This window comes from Mytilus californianus, unplaced genomic scaffold (assembly GCF_021869535.1).
Source record: "Mytilus californianus isolate M0D057914Y unplaced genomic scaffold, xbMytCali1.0.p SCAF_11, whole genome shotgun sequence".
Taxonomy (NCBI): domain Eukaryota; kingdom Metazoa; phylum Mollusca; class Bivalvia; order Mytilida; family Mytilidae; genus Mytilus; species Mytilus californianus.
This window is the reverse complement of record NW_026262593.1, coordinates 14,726,321-14,747,700: the sequence shown is the minus strand read 5'-3', so window position 1 is coordinate 14,747,700 and position 21,380 is coordinate 14,726,321. Positions and strand designations below refer to the sequence as shown.

General features: G+C 33.4%; 2 protein-coding genes across 2 annotated transcripts; both read right to left on the bottom strand.

Annotated features, from left to right (window-relative positions):
- Positions 1–2,380: 2,380 nt before the first annotated feature.
- LOC127719639 (uncharacterized) lies at positions 2,381–10,167 on the bottom strand. Its single transcript, XM_052225863.1, has 5 exons — positions 9,933–10,167; positions 6,328–6,441; positions 4,501–4,591; positions 3,540–3,793; positions 2,381–2,564 (listed from the first exon to the last, which is right to left on the bottom strand). Exons 1-5 carry the CDS (start codon positions 10,068–10,070, stop codon positions 2,532–2,534), a joined length of 630 nt encoding a protein of 209 aa, XP_052081823.1. The 5' UTR covers positions 10,071–10,167; the 3' UTR covers positions 2,381–2,531.
- A 3,107-nt stretch (positions 10,168–13,274) lies between these two features.
- LOC127719640 (uncharacterized) lies at positions 13,275–18,451 on the bottom strand. Its single transcript, XM_052225864.1, has 5 exons — positions 18,274–18,451; positions 16,813–16,926; positions 16,252–16,342; positions 14,647–14,900; positions 13,275–13,363 (listed from the first exon to the last, which is right to left on the bottom strand). The coding sequence occupies exons 1-5, from the start codon at positions 18,409–18,411 to the stop codon at positions 13,331–13,333; spliced, it is 630 nt and encodes a 209-aa protein (XP_052081824.1). The 5' UTR covers positions 18,412–18,451; the 3' UTR covers positions 13,275–13,330.
- Positions 18,452–21,380: the final 2,929 nt, after the last annotated feature.

Here is a 21,380-nt window from a genome sequence, read left to right as displayed (position 1 = left end):
CGTTCCCGATCTCGCTCGTTTTGGTTTCTTTCATTTTTACACTTCCGACTTTTCCGATCTCGCTCGTTTTTGGATTCTTTCCTTTTTTACACTTCCGACGTTCCCGATCTCGCTCGTTTTGGTTTCTTTCCTTTTGTACACTTCCGACGTTCCCGATCTCGCTCGTTTTGGATTCTTTCCTATTTTACACTCCCGACGTTTCCGATCTCGCTCGTTTTGGATTCTTTCATTTTTTTTTATTAATTATACATTGGTTTGTCTTTTTAATCAATTTAGAGATTTAAATAGCGTTGTTAAACAACTGTTGCTTTAGTATATATAAAATACCGTTTCGATCACTAACATCACTGAAGAGACATTAAGTGTCGAAATCCGGATATGGTGTACAAATTTTTGCACCTCATGTTTGTGGTATACCATCTTTTCCACAAGTTTATTGTTTTCTGTTTGGTATTAAATTAATATTAAGATCCATTTTGTTAGATCTGGTGATCAATTTATTTGGCAATCGCCAATGGCAGTCAGCAGGGTTTAAGAACATCAGTTGTTCGACCTGTTAGTCAAATGCGTTTTGTTAAAATAGACTTTTTCACTTTTTTTGGTCTTTTGGAAATTGTTGTTTGTGCTGTATTTAGACCCCTCTACCAAGAAATTTGTTTTACATGCACACGTATAAAAATTGCGGTTTTTATCCAACGCAATCATAGGTTTGAACGTTGTTTTCAATTTAGACTTTTATATATATATAATTGTAACCCGAATAATTCAGTCCTTATATTCAGCCGCTAATCTACAATTACTTCATAAACCCACGATAAAGGGGAGGGCCTAAATTATTCGGGTTAGGTTAATTGATTTATTCAGCATAAAAATCGTTGTAGCATTTTGGATATATCTGTTTTATTTGTACCTTTAATAATTTTTAGTTGAACCAAAATTTTACGGTATGATGATGATGATAAAAATAATCATAATGAAACTATACTGTCAAGTGAATGTCATAACACATATTTACGTATATCGTTACAGGTTTTGACATTTAGTGATTTGATCATTAACCAAATATTTGACATTTTGAATTCAATGTTAATATAACGTAATTCATAGTGTTGAAACGATAAAAAGCTTTAATTGCACTATTTAAACATAATGTACGCACTCTTTCTTCGACCAAGTAATTGTATAACAGCCCTCAATCATGCACTTAAAGTGCTAGCTCCTTTAACATGTTTACCCAAGTCGTGAGAACGCTAGCTTACTATTCTGGCGGTCTTGAGTTCAATCGTCTTAATGATAGCAGGCGAACATGCCCTACTACTGTTACGTTGGGCGCCCGACTGAAAAACTAACATTGAATAAAGGAGTTGTGCTATATATTAAAATGGTGGAAATAGTAATTATAATATCAAATGTCTATTGAGGCGAGGCAGCGTCGTGGTGCATCCTCATACCTTGTAGATTCTAAATAGCCATACGATAGCTGTTCATATGAAGATCTTCTTTAACTCAGCTGTTAGAGAGGTCACATACTGTGTTAGTGGTCCTGTATGGAATTTCTGTTTTGTAAAGATGTAGAAAGTGCATGGCGCTGATTATATATTTTTATTTGATTGAGTTAAGCCATTTCAATTGATGTTTTATAGTGTGTCTTTCTATGTTGCAATGTTACACTACTACTTCAGGTTAGGGTGAAGATATTAGCGCCTGTTAAAAAAAGTAAACCTAAATCCGCTGCATTCGTTTCATCTGTCCTAAGTCAGGAATCTGATGTTAAGTGGTTGTCGTTTGTTAATTGATGTGGTTTATAAGTGTTTCTCGTTTCTCGTTTTTTATATAGATTAGACTGCTATTTTTCCTGTTTAAATTGTTTTACACTAGTTATTTGGGGCCTTTTATAGCTGGCTGTTCGGTGAGAGCCAAGGCTCCGTGTTGAAGACCATACTTTGACCTATAATGGTTTACTTTTTACACATTGTGACTTGGATGGAGAGTTGTCTCTTTGGCACTCATACCACATCTTCTTATTTCTATTGGTTTAAATTCCTCTAAAAAGTTAATCAATTTGACTTGTATCTCACTTCGTTACCTCTGAATATTAATTGCGTACATTGTGTACACTTAGGTGAATCTTATTTTTTGGTTGTTGTTTAACGCCTACAAGTCTCCGAACCGAACAGATAGAGATACATTTATATAACATTGACGTAGTTAATAAATAACTATGTTCCTGAACCAATTTCCTGTTTAATACAGCTTTTTATTTTTCTAGGATAACTGCTAAATGACAATTGGACGTAATTGCGTTTACATCAAGTTTTAAATACTATTGTTTTATTACATTAAAAATAACTCATTGAAATACACTAAAGTAGTGTGCAGATAAAACGTAAATGATTGTTTATTTTAATTGTACATGGTTAAAGTGTTCATAATTTGTAGACTTGAAAAGGAAAAAAGTATTGAATTGGTCCATTTGATTTCAGAGAAGTTATATACAATGTTGAATAAGCAAGCTTCGTCGTTCTTTGCCATCAGATGGGAACGAATGGCGACTGTCGTATTTCCTGAAAAAGAAAATAAACTGACAGTTCTGGTGAATCATTATCAACGTATATACAACACACATATATGTATGCCTTTGATTTTTAAATAGTATGCATTTGATATAACTTTCAAAAAGAAGAAAACTTATAGTATCAGCATTCAGCTTTTATTTGCAATGGCTGCCAATCGCTTTGGGTGCGTAAGTCTAAAGAAACACATTATATGTTACATAAGGACAGCACAAGATTACATTTAAACTTGTACTTTTGTTTAACATCTACCTGCGAGTAAATGACAAATACTAGTAAGAACATGGTTTTAATGCATTTTTTTTTTATATTGCCTTTGTAAAAGAAAGGCGGATAATCAAACTTACAAGTCGAAAATGAACTGACAACGTCAAAGCCAAACACGAAAAACGATCAAAAGATAAACAGACCACAAAACACAACAAGACAAGACCTGACCAACACAAGGTGCTCCGGAAGGGTAAACATATCCTGCTTTCCATGTTGCACATGTGTAATTGGTTCTACTTGTTCCATTATATTGTATAAATCTAACAGAAATCAGCTATCTCCAAATATTTACTTGATAGATTTATCGTATTATATTTGTATCTGTGGGTTTTTTTTTTCATGTTATTATTATGTTCCTCATACAGTCTTTTCAAAACTATCTGAAAAGTTTGGTGTTCTCACTGGTTGAATATGGTACTGGTATCGGGTTATAAAATCTTTCTTTTATTAATGCCATACATAATTATAGAGCTACAGTCTCTTATAATTCTGTACAAAATGGTTCTCTGAACGATACCCATATGTTCCACTTGATGTAATGTTGTATTATATATTATTGAGAAATGAGACTTAGATGAAGTATTGAGTTGAATTGAATTGTTAACATGAAGTTTAATGATCTGGTATATGTTGAACTTTATGAGGGATTTATTAAATAAGATTGGATGCTTAGAAGGATGCTGGTGTTATACATACTCTCTTTCTCATCGACCCCTCCTTACAAGGGGAAGGCAACTCGAACACGGAGGGGTCTGTTATGCCACTTGTAAGTCCCATGAAACCAATATTGAAGACGCCATCGTTTATTTGGAAACTTTCTGATACTGGTGCGCATCCTTTCGTAGTCAATGACATGGTAAAATGTCCTGCATCAAATGGAATATAGTACGTGTCAACTTTGAGCGTGTCATCTCCTAAACCATGATAGCTCGACATTACCTTTGAGCTAGCTGTAAAATGAAGAGATATAATGTATGTTACCATTAATGTACAAAGAAATCATGATTAAGTATTTATATATAGAAAGAGACATGATGTATATGCGGGTCTAGATGGGGTTTCCTGATACAGAATAAAGGGGAAAAGTGCAAAATAAATGGGTAGAATATAAAGAATAGAGAAAACATGCCAATAATATAAGGAATAGGAAATACTTCGGTGCTAACATATATAGAATAGAGAATAACGCACAAAATTTGTGTAGAATAGAGGAAAATAGCTAAAAAGTAAAGAATTCAGAATTGAAGGACCCGCTTAATTCAATTTATGACCCTTGTTTATATACCATTAAAATATAAAGATACCATGATTAATTAATTATGTATAAGAAGACACCAGTAGTTTACCGATGTTCAAAGAAGACAAATCAAAGTAACAAACAAAGACTGATGATCTATAAAATAAACGTTACCAGGTGCATCGACATGGTAAGTGTATCCTGCTATGCATGCTTCACCCTCCATGCGAATCCACACTTAGTCAAAATGTCCCAATCGAGAATCGGACACAATATGTTTTCAGATTTGACGACTCTATCTAAAGTCCTACATGTAACACTGCTTTAATTCTTCGACGGTAAGAAAATCAACAAAATCGTTACAGTGTAGATGTGACTACTAAATGTAGTGATTCGTTAATCATGTTATGAAGAACTTACATGGCAAACAAATCATTCCTCCTTCGGTCGAAAAATCAAATGGGAAGGGTTTTATGGTGCAGTTTCCCATAGCAGCTTCATACTGTACTTGCTGAAACGGAAGAGAAAGGATGTTGTTAGGTGAACCAGTTTATAGCACAAATTCTCTACTTATTCTTTGGTAAACAATTCCAAAAACAACGAGACAAAGCTCAAATTTCTGTTTCTCAGTTCGAAGAAACGTTGAGACCTTTCAATCAAAACAAGGACTAACACATCACTGTGAGTTAAAGAAGACATTTTGGGAAACTGTACGGTTTCCTATATTTGCTTTCTTCCACTTCATCTGAACTTTGGTGGATAGTTGTCTCATTTGCATTCATACCACATCTACTTATTTTTATATAAGCACCTTTTTCAGAGAACTATTTGCTACATGTTCGGAGTCCATAACATAATTAATAAGTTAAACATTTTGACAATCACTGGGCATATCATTATATCTCTTAGATACATCGGCATGACAATCACTGGGCATATCATTATATCTCTCAGATACATCGGCATGGCAAGATGTATGGATAAAAGAACAGAGTTCCAATGTCCCCCGCGTTGCACATATTTTATCTATCCAAGGTACAAGAGCAATAACTAAATAAAACACTGTTTTGTAGCGCTCACTAGGCCATTTTTCCATAAATTTAATATTTTTAAGGGGCATAACTAAAAAAAAGTCGATCGTCCACCATTAAAAACTCTTCCGAGATATTGCTTATATTAAACTATAGTATAAGTTTGATAAAAATCTGGCAAGAATTGTACCCGTGAGAGCGCTAACGAGGCCATTTTTCATAAATTTAATATTTCCAAGGGGCATATCTCTTTTAAAAAAGTCAATCGGTCACCATTTGAGAACGTGTCCGAGATATTGGTGATATTAACCTATAGTATAAGTTTTATAAAAATCTGGCAAGAATTGTACCCGTGAGAGCGCTAACGAGGTCATTTTCCATAATTTTAATATTTCCAAGGGCATAACTCTTTTAAAAAAGTCGATCGGCCACCATGATAAAACTTGTTTGAGATATTGCTGATATTAACCTACAGTATAAGTTTCATAAAAATCTGGCAAGAATTGTACACGTGAGAGCTCTAACGAGGCCATTTTCCATAAATTTAATATTTCCAAGGGGCATAACTCTTTTTAAAAAAGTCGATCGGCCACCATTATAGAACTTGTCCGAAATATTGCTGATATTATCCTATAGTAAAAGTTTTATAAAAACCTGGAAAGAATTGTACCAGTGAGAGCGCTAACGAGGCCATTTTCCATAAATTTAATATTTCCAAGGGGCATTTCTCTTTTAAAAAGAGTCGATCGGCCACCATTATAGAACTTATCCGAGATAGTGCAATGACCATGTATTTAGTTTATAAATTAAGATTCAACTCCATTTTTAAGTTCCCTTTGGACATACATCACAGAACTTTTCTACATATTTGTACAACCAAGGCTTCCAAATGCTTAGGATTGAGGGTTCCTTAAGAAGGAAAATCCAGAAAAAAGCACTTCGAACGCGCGAAATTTATGAATAGCTGTTTCCTTTCATAACCTTCTGTTCATGATTGATTCATTATCTTACAATTGATATGTGATCGATCGATGGTTCACTGATTTGTTGAATTTATAATTGAAATTTTCCATAAATTTAATATTTAAATAAAAAGACCACTACTCCGATAATCCACTCGTAAATTGCAAAATTCGCAACAAGTGTTTTAAATGAACCCAAATGTTAAAAAAAGCAAAAAACTGCATACAAAAATATCAGGTTCTCCTAGACTTACAATATTGAAATCCTGAACAATTTCTTGGTGAATTGCATGACCCCCAACGTAGACTGTTCCAGAAAAGTAACCTTTTCCTCTAGCAGTATCCATTGCCCATTTGTCATACACAGCCTAAAAATACAAAGGATATAAATAATTTATATATAGTCAGAACATATTTTTTCGTACGTCATATGAATTCGTACTATGCATGCTTTTTCAATGGAAATTATGACGTCACAAAGCCATCGTAATAGCACGAAAACCCATAATACGAGGAAATTATACAATTATAGCCTTTGTATGAGGTCGATATAACATCGTATTGACCTCAACCAAAGGCTACAATGATTGTTATATTATTAATCAACAACTATTCCAAGAACAATGTAAAATTGGGGATTTCTAGAATGTATTTTATTAATTAAAGTCATATGAAACGAGTGACTGGTGAAAAATAATGTTAATCCAATTCTTGAACCAATGCATGCATATATCATAAACTTAGTCTTCTGTGCACGATTTTGTTTATTTATATTTTTTTACGCATCCACACCGTATAATCGTCAAAAAAATATTTCACTCGGTCAGTGTTGTGAAAATATGTTAGCTAATTAATGGTCGTGTTTTGAAGCCGAAGTTTACCGATTGTCACCTTTGTAAACAATCAACAAAGTTACATCCCAGCTCCTTTGTGCTACCAGTGGTGATCACCCTAGCTTGAGTTTCTTTGTTCTGCATGCTTTCCTTTGTTCTGTAACATTTTGGCGGGAATGTCAAATTTATACTAAAACTTAGAAATATTTATACGGAAGAGACTAAATATCAAAATTTATGTTGAAAATTTCAGTGTCTATGCTGGGAATCGAACTCAAGACCTTTAGCATATAGACACACAAGTTATACCCCTACACCAGCACGTGTGGATGCAAATCAATGTTAATTTAACATATTTAAACATTGTGTCCGGGGCTCATAAAGGTATATACAATATAGTAATATATAAAGTATATAGTAATGATTGTGTGGCGTTCTAAACTAGATTTTATGGAGCGTAAATGGTTTTTTTATCTAATCTAGAACAGCTGGGATGTAAAATAGTTATCCCATTCGGACTTGGTGTGTCAGTGTTAGATCACCCTCTGGCCTCCGGCCATCGGGATGATCTTACACTAACACACCGCGTCCTTATGGGATAACTAATACAAGCATGGATATTGAAGTGAGCACGTGTATAACATGTACAATAAGATATAATAGTTTATTTCGATGAGGGAGCGATGTTTACGCTTGCTGACTCTCTCTCTGCTAATTTGGTTTTCCCCTTTCGTGTTGCTATCACCGGATTTTTACGAGAAAGGTCACGCTGAGGAAACTGCATACGGGAAACATGTCGGCGAATTATTGTGTGGGAAGCCAGTAATTAAAAAAAGTAAATTTCTTCTAAATTTGGACAAATTAAAGAATTTTGTTCAGAAAAAGTATATGTACAAAAGTTTTATAATAAAAACTAGCCATTTAGTCCAAAAAAAACAACATTTATATGCATCATTTTGTTTTAATTTGAAGTTTCATATGACTTTAACATGCAGTATGCCTTGTGCAATATGCTGTTTTTGACCAACGAAAAGCTAAACATAACAGTATTGGCGTGCAAACTGAGTAAACACAAATGCACATGTGATAAAGTTTTAACGAATCACAAATCTTTAAAAATATGCAATTAACAATATATGTTAATATCAGATCTACAACATCTGTATTCGGCATTTTTTTAAATTTCAAATAGAAACAAAAAATATTTCCGTACTTCATGTATATCTTACAACAAAATTATTTTTATTTACCTGTGTATATTATTTTATTTGGCGGCATTTTGTCCAAGGTTATGGTTATCTTTCTGATATTGTTTTTCATCTCAACCCTTTATTTAGCTAACCGAGGCCCGAAGGGCCCCATGTGAGATTATGCCATCACTTGGCTTCCGTCGTCGTCCGTCGTCCGTTGTCGTCGTCGTCTGTCGTCGTCTCTGTCGTCGTAAACTATTTCAAAAATCTTCTCCTCTGAAACTAATGGGCCAAATACCTTCAAACGTTAACTGAATGTTCCTTATGGTATCTAGTTTTTAAAAGTTATCCGAAGTTTTGATCGATCAACAAACATGGCCGCCATGGCTAAAAATAGAACATAGGGGTCAAATGCAGTTTTTGGCTTATATCTCAAAAACTTAAGCTTTTAGAGCAAATCTGACATGGGTAAAAAAATTTCATCAGGTCAGATCTATCTGCCCTGAAATTTTCAGAGGCATCAGACAACCCCTTTTTGGGTTGCTGCTACTAAATTGGTAATTTTAAGGAAATTCTGCAGTTTTTTGTTATTATCTTGAATATTATTATAGATATAGATAAACTGTAAACAGCAATAATGTTAAGCAAAGTAAGATCTACAAAAAAGTTAACATGACCAAAATTGTCAATTGACCCCTTATGAAGTTATTGCCCTTTAAAGACAATTTTACACAATTTGTTCTTCATGTTTGCTAACATTTAAAAATCTTCTTCTCTGAAACTACTGTGCCTAATACTTCTAAACTTTAAATGAATGTTCCTTTAGGAATCTTAATTTATGAATTATATCCGAATTTTTGATCCATCAACAAACATGGCCGCCATGGATGAAAATAGAACATAGGGGTCAAATGCAGTTTTTGGCTTATATCTCATAAACTAAAGCATTTAGAGCAAATCTGACCATATTCATCAGGTCAAGATCTATCTGCCCTGAAATTTTCAGACGCATCAGACAACCTCTTGTGGGTTGCTGCCACTAAATTAGTAATTTTAAGGAAACTATGCAGTTTTTTTGTTATTATCTTGAATATTATTATAGATATAGATAAACTGTAAACAACAATAATGTTCAGCAAAGTAAAATCTACAAAAAAGTTAACATGACCTTAATTGTCAATTGACCCCTTAAGGAGTTATTGCCTTTTAAAGACAATTTTACACAATTTGTTCTTCATGTTTGCTAACATTTGAAAATCTTCTACTTTGAAACTACTGTGCCTAATACTTCTAAAGTTTAAATGAATGTTCCTTTAGGAATCTAGTTTATGACTTATATCCGAATTTTTGATCCGTCAACAAACATGGCCGCCATGGCTAACAAATAGAACATAGGGGTCAAATGCAGTTTTTGACTTGTATCTCATAAACTAAAGCATTTAGAGCAAATCTGACATGGGTTAAAATGTTCATCAGGTCAAGATCTATCTGCCCTGAAATTTTCAGACGCATCAGACAACCTGTTGTTGGGTTGCTGCCCCTGAATTGGTAATTTTAAGGAATTTTGCACTTTTTGGTTATTATCTTAAATATTAAAAAAGATAGAGATAAACTGTAAACAGCAAAATTGTTCAGCAAAGAAAGATCTACAAATAAGTCTTTATTTCAGCGATTTGATCAATATGTTATTTAAAAACATGATAAGTGCACGGTATCCAATTTCAGTGAACGACATCTTGGTGTAAATATTTATAAAGTTGACCCGTTTTTAAAAATCCAGACTTCTAACATAAAATATGTAAGTTCCAAAGTTCAAATTTTGAAATAAACACTTACCGTAATAGCCAGAGGATTGCCATTATTGTTCAGACCAATTGACATCCCAACCGTTCCCTCTAACTGTTGTGGCACACAGCACGAATACGCTTGGCCAACAAGTGTAGCAAGACTCAATACAAGAACGTATATCTCCATAATGACTGTAGAGTATACTGTAGTTAGACCAAAAACGATAACCGTTTTTATATCAAAACTAAAATGTAGTTATAAATTCTCTTAATTCTAGTGGTTAAACATTTTAACGAATAACGGACATTTCAAATTATTTACAAGTATTTACTTTTAAGTTGGGTAATTTTATTTAATTATAGAATTATAGTAATTACGAACTTCAATATATGAGTGGAGCAACGATCTCTCAAAACAACAAATACATGTAGTTCAGTTGCTAGTAATATCTTGTAAACTACCTATGTGTTATTTTTTCAAATTGTGGTTCATTCATGAGTTTTGGATTTTAGTGTGACGTCCATTTTCTGTGAACTAGTTCCCCCTTTTGTTTAGAGGCCACATGAAGACCGCCTCCGGATGCGGAATTTTCTTGCTGTGCTCTTTGTTTGGGTTGTTGTCTCTTTGACACATTCCCCGTTTCCATTCTCACTTTTACTAAGTATGCAGTAGTTGTTTTCTCTTGTATCTTATGTGTATTGGTATTTAAAGTACACCGTAAGGCCTACATTTAACGATTAACAATTGTCAAACTTGAAATAATACAGAAATAAGATGCGGTATGATCCACAATGATGAAGCTATCCACCCGATACCTAGGACGTCCATGAAAGAAACGATAGATTATCGTACGGCCTTCAACAATGAACAAGCCCTATACCGTATAGTCAGCTATAAAAGGCCCCGACATCGCAAAATGTGAAATAAAAGAAAAATAAAACGGCATGATTTATGACAAAACAATGCCGTGTCCTAGCCCCGATTCTGATTCAATTTAAGGGTAAGCCCTGTCTGTGTAGATAATACCCAACAACATATCCAAACAAAAATGCAAAACAATGAATTTAATTCATAATTGAGCCTTAAACGTACCTAAAATTTCAAACAACAACGCATCATACCTACCTTAAACAGAAAAAAAATACGTGTAAGACTTACAAAATTTGATGCATGAAAACGGAATAAGGCAATAGAAAAGTAGTTCACCTACTTCTTGCAACATTAGTAATTACTATAATGCACTTGACTTTGGACATTTGGAAAATAAACATTACTAATCAAATCCACATGACCGCGATTTGCGCATGTTTTAAACAGGTCGGGAACACTACCGTATATGGATGTGCATAAATTAGCATACTTATGTGGTTATCTGGTCTCATCCTGGCTTGCCCACTTTTACTTCCATGCATATGTAAACATAGGGGGAAATGTTATTTTAACAATTATAGTTTATTTCTGAATTAGAGTCATATTTTTTACCTTTTATTCTACCTGTAAAACTTATAAAAAAAGTACTACATTCTGCTATTTAAAACAAGACAAATGTGCAAAAATATTTTATATTTGATATATTTTTAGCCGGAAGATATATTGATTTTGACAAAGTATAAAAAATAGACAAAAATGTGTACACAAATGTTTATTATTTTAAAAATTATCAACAAATAGTTTTAATTGTTCTGAAAAAAAAGTAAAAAATAAAATAATGAAACTAAAGATTAGAATAAATGCCATTTAAATTACTTTTTATTTATAATTCATCATTTTTTTTTATTGTAATAAATACACTGTTCTGAAAATTAATATAAAAAAATACCCAATTAATTCTAACGAATATAAATGCAACTGTTTAGTAGCTAAGCTTTACAAATGACGCAACTACCAACATATTACTCCTGCAAGACATCACTCTACCACCAAAGGTCACTCAACAGACCCCTCCTACACAAGACAACTAGTGACATTGACCTGCAGGATGAATGGTGCCTTACTGCTACAAGACAACAGTTCCTTTTCACGTCGGACAACATCTACCCACCTATGCTGATCTTCTCAACAACAAACAAATTGACACACCTTGCTGCTGCCAACACGATCTTCTACGACGGCACATTCTACTCATGTTCAACTCTCTTCCATCGGATGTACACAGTTCATGTAGATGTTCCCACTAGCTCTACTACAGGGAAAAGACCAGGTCATCTATTCACGCTTCTTCAGCCACATATGTTACATCGCTCAACTACATCAGATACAACTTCAACATGAAACAGTATTTATTGATTACGAGACAGCAACCAATAACGCAGCACGGACAGTGTTCCCAGTGGTAACCGTGAGTGGCCGCTTCTTCCACTTTACCCAGTGTATTTAGCGAATGGCACAGACATGATGACTACAGTAGTAGTATGAAGAAAATGAAGACATCACTTGACTTATATGACGAGCCGCGGTATTACTCTTTTTCCACCCCACCTTGTTGTTGATGTTTGGGTTACAACTTTAGAAAACATTGGCAAAGCTGACAACACATGATACCCGGCCGCTACAACGTCATTTATCGATTACGTGACAAGAGTTCTGGGTTGAAGGATACCGCTTTCTAGGCCGAACCACCTCTACACAGAAGGACCTCGTGCCACCAATCACCAGGAAGGATGGCACAAGAAAATAAAGAAGAGACATCAACCAGGCACTAACAGATTGTAATATTATCCAGTATGCAGCAGGAGGAGCCCGCCAACCAAAAAGGACGACGATACTGAGTAATAGACTACAGACTCCAACTATTGAAAGGCACATACCAACTAGGACTCATCAGCGTAATAGACTACTCTGACGCAGCATCCCATCATTTCCATTTGAACTGAACAACTTAGTAAAATATTGTTATTTGTGACTTTGTGAATATAACGTTTTGTGACTTTTGAAATATATATAATAAACTTATCATAGATACCAGGATTAAAATTTTGTATTTGCACCAGACGCGCGTTTCGTCTACAAAAGACTCATCAGTGACGCTCGAATAAAAAAATGTTAAAAATGCCAAATGAAGTACGAAGTTTAGGATCATTGAGGACGAAAAATTCCTAAAAGTTTTTCAAAAGATTGTATTCCCATCTTTTACATATGGTGATCCATATTAATTATTTTACCATTGTGCTTTATTTTTTTCCTTGTATATATAAACTTGATTCATATATTATATAAAATAGGTTTGCATTAAAAGAAAACTTGTATTTGTGTATTTATATCATAAAAATAAATTCCGAAACTAATGAATTTTTAAGACACTTTTATAAATGAATGTCATTGTGTTGTCATTCGTTGTACATGTATAATAAATGAATCGATTAAATTGATAGTAAATTATTGAGAGAAAAACATATTTGATTTATTTATTATTGTTCTATACAAATGAAAATGAAACTACTTTGACATCAGATGGGAACGAATGGCGACTGTCGTATTTCCTGAAAAAGAAAATAAACTGACAGTTCTGGTGAATCATTATCAACGTATATACAACACACATACATATGCCTTTGGATTTTAAATAGTATGCATTTGATATAACTTTCAAAAAGAAGAAAAACTTATAGTATCAGCATTCAGCTTTTATTTGCAATGGCTGCCAATCGCTTTGGGTGCGTAAGTCTAAAGAAACACATTATATGTTACATAAGGACAGCACAAGATTACAAGAAAGGCGGATAATCAAACAAGTCGAAAATGAACTGACAACGTCAAAGCCAAACACGAACAACGACCAAAAGATAAACAGACCACAAAACACTACAAGACAAGACCTGACCAACACAAGGTGCTCCGGAAGGGTAAAAATATCCTGCTTTCCATGTTGCGCATGTGTAATTGGTTCTTCTTGTTCCATTATATTGTATAAATCTAACAGAAATCAGCTATCTCCAAATATTTACTTGTTAGGTTTATCGTATTACATTTGTATCTGTGGGTTTTTTCATGTTATTATTATGTTCCTCATACAGTCTTTTCAAAACTATCTGAAAGTTTGGTGTTCCCACATGCTGAATATGGTACTGGTATTGGGGTTATAAAATCTTTCTTTTATTAATGCTATACATAATTATAGAGCTAGCAGATTTTTTCCAGTGTCGGTTAATATACTCCAAATACTGCAGTTGCTGGGGGTATTGGGTGGATATTTATTTTAAAAAACAATGACAATGTTTAATTCGACTTTGGTTCCGTTTTAATATGAGTTATAATCGGTTAAACAGAAAGGTTTTCATATGGGCAGATAAAATGAGTAGAAAACACAAGTATAAAATAAATATGAAATTATCATGTAAGGAAAACATTTTCTGCGTGCAACGTAGAATATTTGTTTAACATTACAGAATATATTGTTAGTACTTCAGTTGTTAATATTACTATGTCAAGAATGTTTAGTAAATATGATTGGTAGCTGTGTCAAAGCATGACATTTTGTTATCTAATTTCAAAAAGACGTAGAAGTGTTTTATACTGTAAATAATGTACTTATATATTTGTTTTATAATAAACAAATTTTCTATAATGTTTCAATGTTACAGTCTCTTATAATTCTGTACAAAATGGCTCTCTAAACGATATCTATATTTTCCACTTAATTTAAATGTTGTGTTATATATTATTGAGAAATGGGACAGTGTAATGATCTGGCATATGTTGAACTTTAGGAGGGATTGATTAAATAAAATTCGATCCTTTGAAGGATGCTGATGTTAATACATACTCTCTTTTTCATCGACTCCTCCTTACAAGGGGAAGGCAATTCGAACACAGATTGGTCTGTTATGCCACTAGTTAGTCCCATGAAACCAATATTGAAGATGCCATCGTTTGTTTGGAAACCTTCGGATACTGGTGCGCATCCTTTCGTAGTCAATGACATGGTCAAATGTCCTGCATCAAATGGAATATAGTACGTGTCAACATTGAGCGTGTCCTCTCCTAAACCATGATAGCTCGACATTACCTTTGAGCTAGCTGTAAAATGAAGAGAAATAATGTATATACCTTTAATATACAAAGAAACCATGATTAAGTATTTATATATAGGAAAAGACATGATGTATATGAGGGTCTAGATAGGGTTTCCAGAATAGAGAATAATGGGGAAAAGTGCAAAATAAATGGCTAAAAAATAAAGAATAGAGAAAAAAGGCCAATAATATAAGGAATAGGGAATAATTGAGCGCTAAAATATAAAGAATAGATGATAATGGACAAAATTTATGAAGAATAGAGCAATAGAGCTATAAACAATTAAAGAGTTAAGAATTGAAGGACCCCCTATCCAGACCCTTGTATATACCATTAAAATACAAAGAAACCATGATAAAGTAATGATATATAAGAAGAGACCAGTAGTTTACTGATGTTCAAATCTCATGCATCGATTTGAGAAGACAAATCAATGTAACAAACAAAGACTTAGGAACTATAAAAGAAACGGTACCGGGTGCATCGACAGGGTGAGTGTATCCTGCTGTGCGTGCTTCACCCGCCATTCGTGATGGTGACCGAACAAAATATTTATGTAGTGTCGATTTCAGTCATTCTTCCTCCTAACTAAGTTATTATGTAAGGAGCAACTCATACAAATGAAGTTCATATAGTGTGAACACGATAGTAACGTATCAACTGAGATATGTTAACACCACCATACGATGGAATAGACGGTTTGTTTGATATTGCTGAGAAATGGAAAGTTGACAATTGTTAAGTTGAAATAATCACATTGTACATAGACTCTAGTTTGAAGTCCGTGTCGATATCGAACAATAAGATCAAGATATGAAGCAGACCTTCTAGTTTCTGTAGTAAATGTATCCTTAATCTCAAGTTCACTGGGATATATTACTGAGTGTGGGTTATTGAGTATAAACAAGTATTGCAGGAATAAAAAGTATACAAAGTACGTACACAGAAAAACATCTACAGGTGCCAAATGTAGAACCGGAAATTTTTACTAATCCGGAGCCATCTAACCCTGGTTGATAGTAAATTTATGTGTCACATGCTCATCGTTAATTTTTTTTTCTTTCTTTGTTGTCGTCCAGCATGGTATTTTTTATTCTTGATTCTTCGACTTATATTTTCAGTTTACCCTGTGGTATTCCTCATTTCTTTCTATTTATGCATTCATGTACCATCCTTCAAATTCATTTAATTCATCGACGGTAGAAAAAAACTACAAAATCGTTATAAGTAGATGTGATTGGTTATACACGTAGTGATTCGTTAATGGTTATTCATTGGAGTGACATTGATGCATTATCGATCAAATTCGTATGTATTTTGTTAAAGTGTCATCATTATCATCTATAGCACTTACGTGGCAAACAAATCATTCCTCCTTCGGTCCGAAACTCAAATGGTAAAGGTTTTACTGTACAGTTTCCCAAAGCAGCTTCATACTGTATTTGCTGAAAAGGAAGAGAAAGGATACTGTTAGGTGTACCAGTAACTGTTTATAACACAAAATCGCTACGTATTCTTGGAAACAACAAAAGATCTTACGACTAAAATAGATCTTAAGTTATACTGAAATGGTCATGACTTACGAGTATTTTTCATCAATTTGTTTTGTGAAATGAGTCGTAGGCTTCCAAATGCTTAGGTTTGAGGGTTCCTGATAAGGTAAATCCTGAAAAAACACTTTGGACGCGCGGAATTCATGATGTGCTTTTTTTTTCATTTTATAACCTTCTATACATGTATGATGTATGATGGTTTACTGATTTGTTGAATTCATAAATAAAATTGAAATAAAAAGACCATTTATCTTGTAATCCACTTCTTAATTGCAAAATTCGCAACAGGTGTTTTAAATGAACCAAAATGTTAAAAAAAAAAAAAAACTGCATACAAAAATATGAGGTTCTCCTAGACTTACATTATTGAAATCCTGAACAATTTCTTGGTGAATTGCATGACCCCCAACGAAGACTGTTCCAGAAAGGTAACCTTTTCCTTTAGCAGTATCCATTGCCCACTTGTCATACACAGCCTAAAAATACAAAGGATAATGATTTATTTATGGTCAGATCATATGTTTTCGTACGTCATATGAATTCGTACTATGCATGCTTTTTCAATGGAAATTATAACGTCACAATGCCATCTTAATAGCACGAAAACCCATATTACGAGGATATATTATGTTAATATCAGCTCTACAACATCTGTACTAGGCTTTGTTTTTTTTTTTAATATTTTGAAGAGATATTCTCGAAATGAGCACCTGATGCAGTAAAATTGGTATCGTTGTTGTTATGTTCTTAAAGACACATATATAGACTCCGATATAAAAATGTCGAGAACTTCATATTGCAGAAATATGATTATGTTGCTACTGTTCCTCTGGTATATTTCATTTTTTTTTGGCCAATAGTATGTCTCCGTACTTTGAATAGACATATCTACTACCAAGGCAAACTAGTAGAGAAACGAAAAATCGTTTGCCTCTTCTGATTGTAAGGTCCATAATGGGCCACACTATCAATCTTTATGATATTATAATATTTTTTTTTATATAAAATGGATAAGAATAAAATCTTTATCTTCAAGAGATACAATCATCTTTCTCCAGCAACGAACGTGAAGGAATGAGACATGCATCTTGTTGTGTTATTTAGAATTAACATCGTACGAAAACAAAGCTTTAATATCATTATTACTATTTTTTAAGATTAATAAAATGGCCCCAGACTCTAGTTCTCGTCGGTTTTTTACAGTGGCATCGACTTCACAAACAATCGATTAAAACGTCAATATTGTTTATACGACACGTTATGATTGACGTTCCACTTTACAGAAATAATGTAATCATCCTTTAAATTGTAATAGTAGAGTATACTATATTCAGGTTTGACAAAACCAACTATAAGTATTAGATACACCTTTAGGACATTAGCCCCAATGGGTGTATCTAATTAACACCAATATATTATTGTCAATGCAGAATGATATTTAACGATAATAGGTGGTTTTCACCGATTTGATCGAATATGTTATTGAAAAGCATGATAAGTGCAGGGTATCCAATTTCATTTAACGACATCTTGGTGTAAATACTTATTAAGTTGACCTGTTTTTAGAATCAAGACTTCTAACATGAAATATGTAAGTTCCAAATATAAATAAGAAGATATGGTATAAGTGCCAATGTGACAACTCTTCATCCAAGTCACAATGTATAAAAAGCAAACAATTATAGGTCAAAGTACGCCTTTCAACACGGAGCCTTGGCTCACACCGAACAACAAGCTATAAAGGGCCCCAAAATGACTAGTGTAAAACAATTCAAACAGGAAAATTAACGGTCTGATTTATACATTTTGAAATTCGCACTTACCGTAATTGCCAGCGGATTACCATTATTTTTCAGACCGATTGACATCCCAACCGTTCCCTCTAACTGTTGTGGCAGACAGCACGAATACGCTTGGCCACCAAGTGTAGCCAGACTCAATACAAGAACATATATCTCCATAATAACTGTAGAGTATACTGTAGTTAGACCAAATACGATAACCGTTTTTATACTAAAAATAAAATGTAGTTATAAATTCTCTAACTTCTATTGGTCAACATTAAAACGGATATTTCAAATTATTTCAAATTATTTAGTTTATAGTTCGGGTAATTTTATTTAACTATACGAACAATCTCTCAAAACAACAAATAGTTCATTCACTAGTAATAACTTGTAAACTACCGAAACAGTTTTATTTTTTTCTCTTGTATCTATTGTGAGTTGATGTTTATAGTACACAGTACGGCCTTCATTTAACGGCTAACAGTTGTCAAACTTGAAATAATATAAAAATAAGATGCGGTATGAGCCACAATGATGAAGCTATCCATCAGATACATAGGACGTCCATGAAAGAAACGATAGATTATCGTACGGCCTTCAACAATGAACAACCCTTATACCGTATAGTCAACTATAAAAGGCCTCGACATCGCAAAAATGTGAAACGAAAGATAATCAAACGGCATGATTTATGACAAAACAATGCCGTGTCCTAGCCCCGATTTGGATTCAATTCAAGGGTAAGCAAGATGTCTGTGTAGACAATACCCAACAACATATCCAAACAAAAATGCAAAACAATGAATTAACGTACCTAAAATTTCAAACAACAACGCATCATACCTACCTTAAACGGAAAGAAAACACGTCTAAGACTTACAAAATTTGATGCATGAAAACGGAATAAGGCAATAGAAAAGTAGTTCACCTACTTCTTGCAACATTAGTAATTACTATAATGCACTTGACTTTGGAAATTTGGAAAATAAACTTTACTAATCAAATCCACATGACCGCGATTTGCGCATGTCTTAAATATGTAGAAGGTCTTCTATTTGCTTCACACCTAAATATAGTGATTTGTCAGCAAACAAAATATCATTGATTGATTATTATTAAGACACCACACCAAAAAAGCATATTATGTTAACATGGTAACATTTTAGTCGGTATCATTCGTTATCTCTTTCATTGACACATATAGTTTGGCTGTGTCTGTAGAATTCTTATCAAAAACGAAATATCAAATACGATGATATTGCTTATAGAGCCCGTAAATTTAGATACGATCCATGTAAACTCATTGATCTTTTGAATAATCTTATTCTTAAAGGTTATCGATTTAAAACAGTAGAAAGATCTTTAAATATTGTTTTTATCGGTACTTACATTGAGTTTTTAATAATTTAAACATAACTAAGTATATATATATATATATCTATATATATATATATATATGTATATACAGTTATGGGAACTCATGATCCTACACCCTGTCGATACTGTTTACTTATAGTTTCGCTTTGCAGAAGGTCATTCGTTTCTTATGTTGTTTGTGACGTTTTAAAACTAAATTCGTTGGATGTGTACTGATTGATACTTTAAAAGTCTTGGAGAACTTGATTTATTTATGAGTTGTAAATGGCTTTGAACTAATTTCAGTGACTGCGATAATTCGTTCATCGTTGCTTTGTGTCTATTTTTTTTATGTTAGTTGTTTTTGTTCGTCGTATGGATCTTTTGATTTTTACAGTTATTTTTAGGTTGTACTGTTACACCACTGTCCCATATTAGTGGGAGGATTGAACGCTCATAAGCATATTTAACCTGGCCACATTATTTATGTGCCTGACCCAAGTCAGAAGCCTGTAATTGGTATTCGTTGGATCATGTCTGTCATATTTGTTTTTCGTAAATTGTTTTAAATTAGGCCGTTTGCTTTCTCGTGTGAATTGTTTCACATTTTTTCGTGTCGTGGTCTTTTAATTTATAGCCAGCTATACGATAATGGGTTTACTCATTGTTGAAGGCCATACGGTGACCTATCATTGCTTATATCCACTAATTTGTGAATAGTTGTCTCATTGGCATTCATACCACATCTCCTTATTTTTATACATTATATTTCAATCTACTGGAAAAGGCCTACAAACATTAATACAAGAATTAGCGCTATTGCAATTGCGACTTCTTTAAATGATTTAAGGGCATTCAAATGAACAAGAATTTCTCAGTGGTCACTAACGGAAATTTTATTGGTTCAATCCAAAATAAAAAAGCAAAAATGTTGAAATTTGTAACGACCATTTAGGAAGTTCGATGACCTCGTAGGACTGTCACACTCGCATTTTAATTTGACATTGTAATAACGGAAACATATGTGTTTTGAGATTGACGTAGATAAGTTTCAGAATAAAGTGGTATGACAAACTTTCCCTGTGTTTGTTTCACTTTCATGTCGAATTAGAAAGTTGTTCAGACCGACTGGAAAGGAATGTTTTTAGTTTGTTTTTATGTTATGCTGTTACACTACTGTCCCAGTTTAGTGGAGAATTGAGCGCTCATAAATAATTTTAATCCCGCGACAATCTTTATGTGCCTGTCCGTAAGTCTGGAGCCTGTTATTTAGTGGTGGTTGTAGATTCATGTCTGTCAAATTTGTTTTTTTTTATTTAGTAAATTGTATTGTTATGTATTAGGTTCGTTAGTTTTTTCGTTTGAATAGTTTCACATTTTTTTTATGTCGGGGCGTTTTTTTATGCAATTTGGGTTTTTCTCATTCTTGAAGATCGTACATTGACCTTTAATTGCTTATGTCTTCGTTCTTTGAACTCTGGTAAATAGTTGTCTCATTGGCAACCATGCCATGTCTCCTTATTCTTATATCAAGGGGGAAATATTTTGGGACTTAAAGGCTGTCTGTCTGTTTTTTATTATCATCTGCTTTTTTTATAAGTACCAAATGAACCAATTAAAACCATACATACTGTTTATCGTTTTAGAATTTCGTTTGTTATTTTGTACATAATTCAGGCCGTTAGTTTCTTGTTAGTTACTCGTTTGAATTTTAAACATTTATCATGTTGGCCTTTTATAGCTTGCTATGCTTCATGTCAAAAGCCGTACCTTACATCTGCGTAATG

Bases quoted from the DNA above. Each gene is read 5' to 3' on its own strand.
- LOC127719639 (XM_052225863.1), bottom strand. From the start codon at position 10,070: ATGGAGATATACGTTCTTGTATTGAGTCTTGCTACACTTGTTGGCCAA. The intron at 4,592-6,327 runs GTAAGTCTAGGA...CTTCCGTTTCAG, and splicing joins TTGTTCAGGATTTCAATATT to CAAGTACAGTATGAAGCTGC. The intron at 3,794-4,500 runs GTAAGTTCTTCA...TTCATTTTACAG, and splicing joins AGGAATGATTTGTTTGCCAT to CTAGCTCAAAGGTAATGTCG.
- LOC127719640 (XM_052225864.1), bottom strand. From the start codon at position 18,411: ATGGAGATATATGTTCTTGTATTGAGTCTGGCTACACTTGGTGGCCAA. The intron at 16,343-16,812 runs GTAAGTCTAGGA...CTTCCTTTTCAG, and splicing joins TTGTTCAGGATTTCAATAAT to CAAATACAGTATGAAGCTGC. The intron at 13,364-14,646 runs GTATGTATTAAC...TTTCTTTTTCAG, and splicing joins AGGAGTCGATGAAAAAGAGA to GAAATACGACAGTCGCCATT.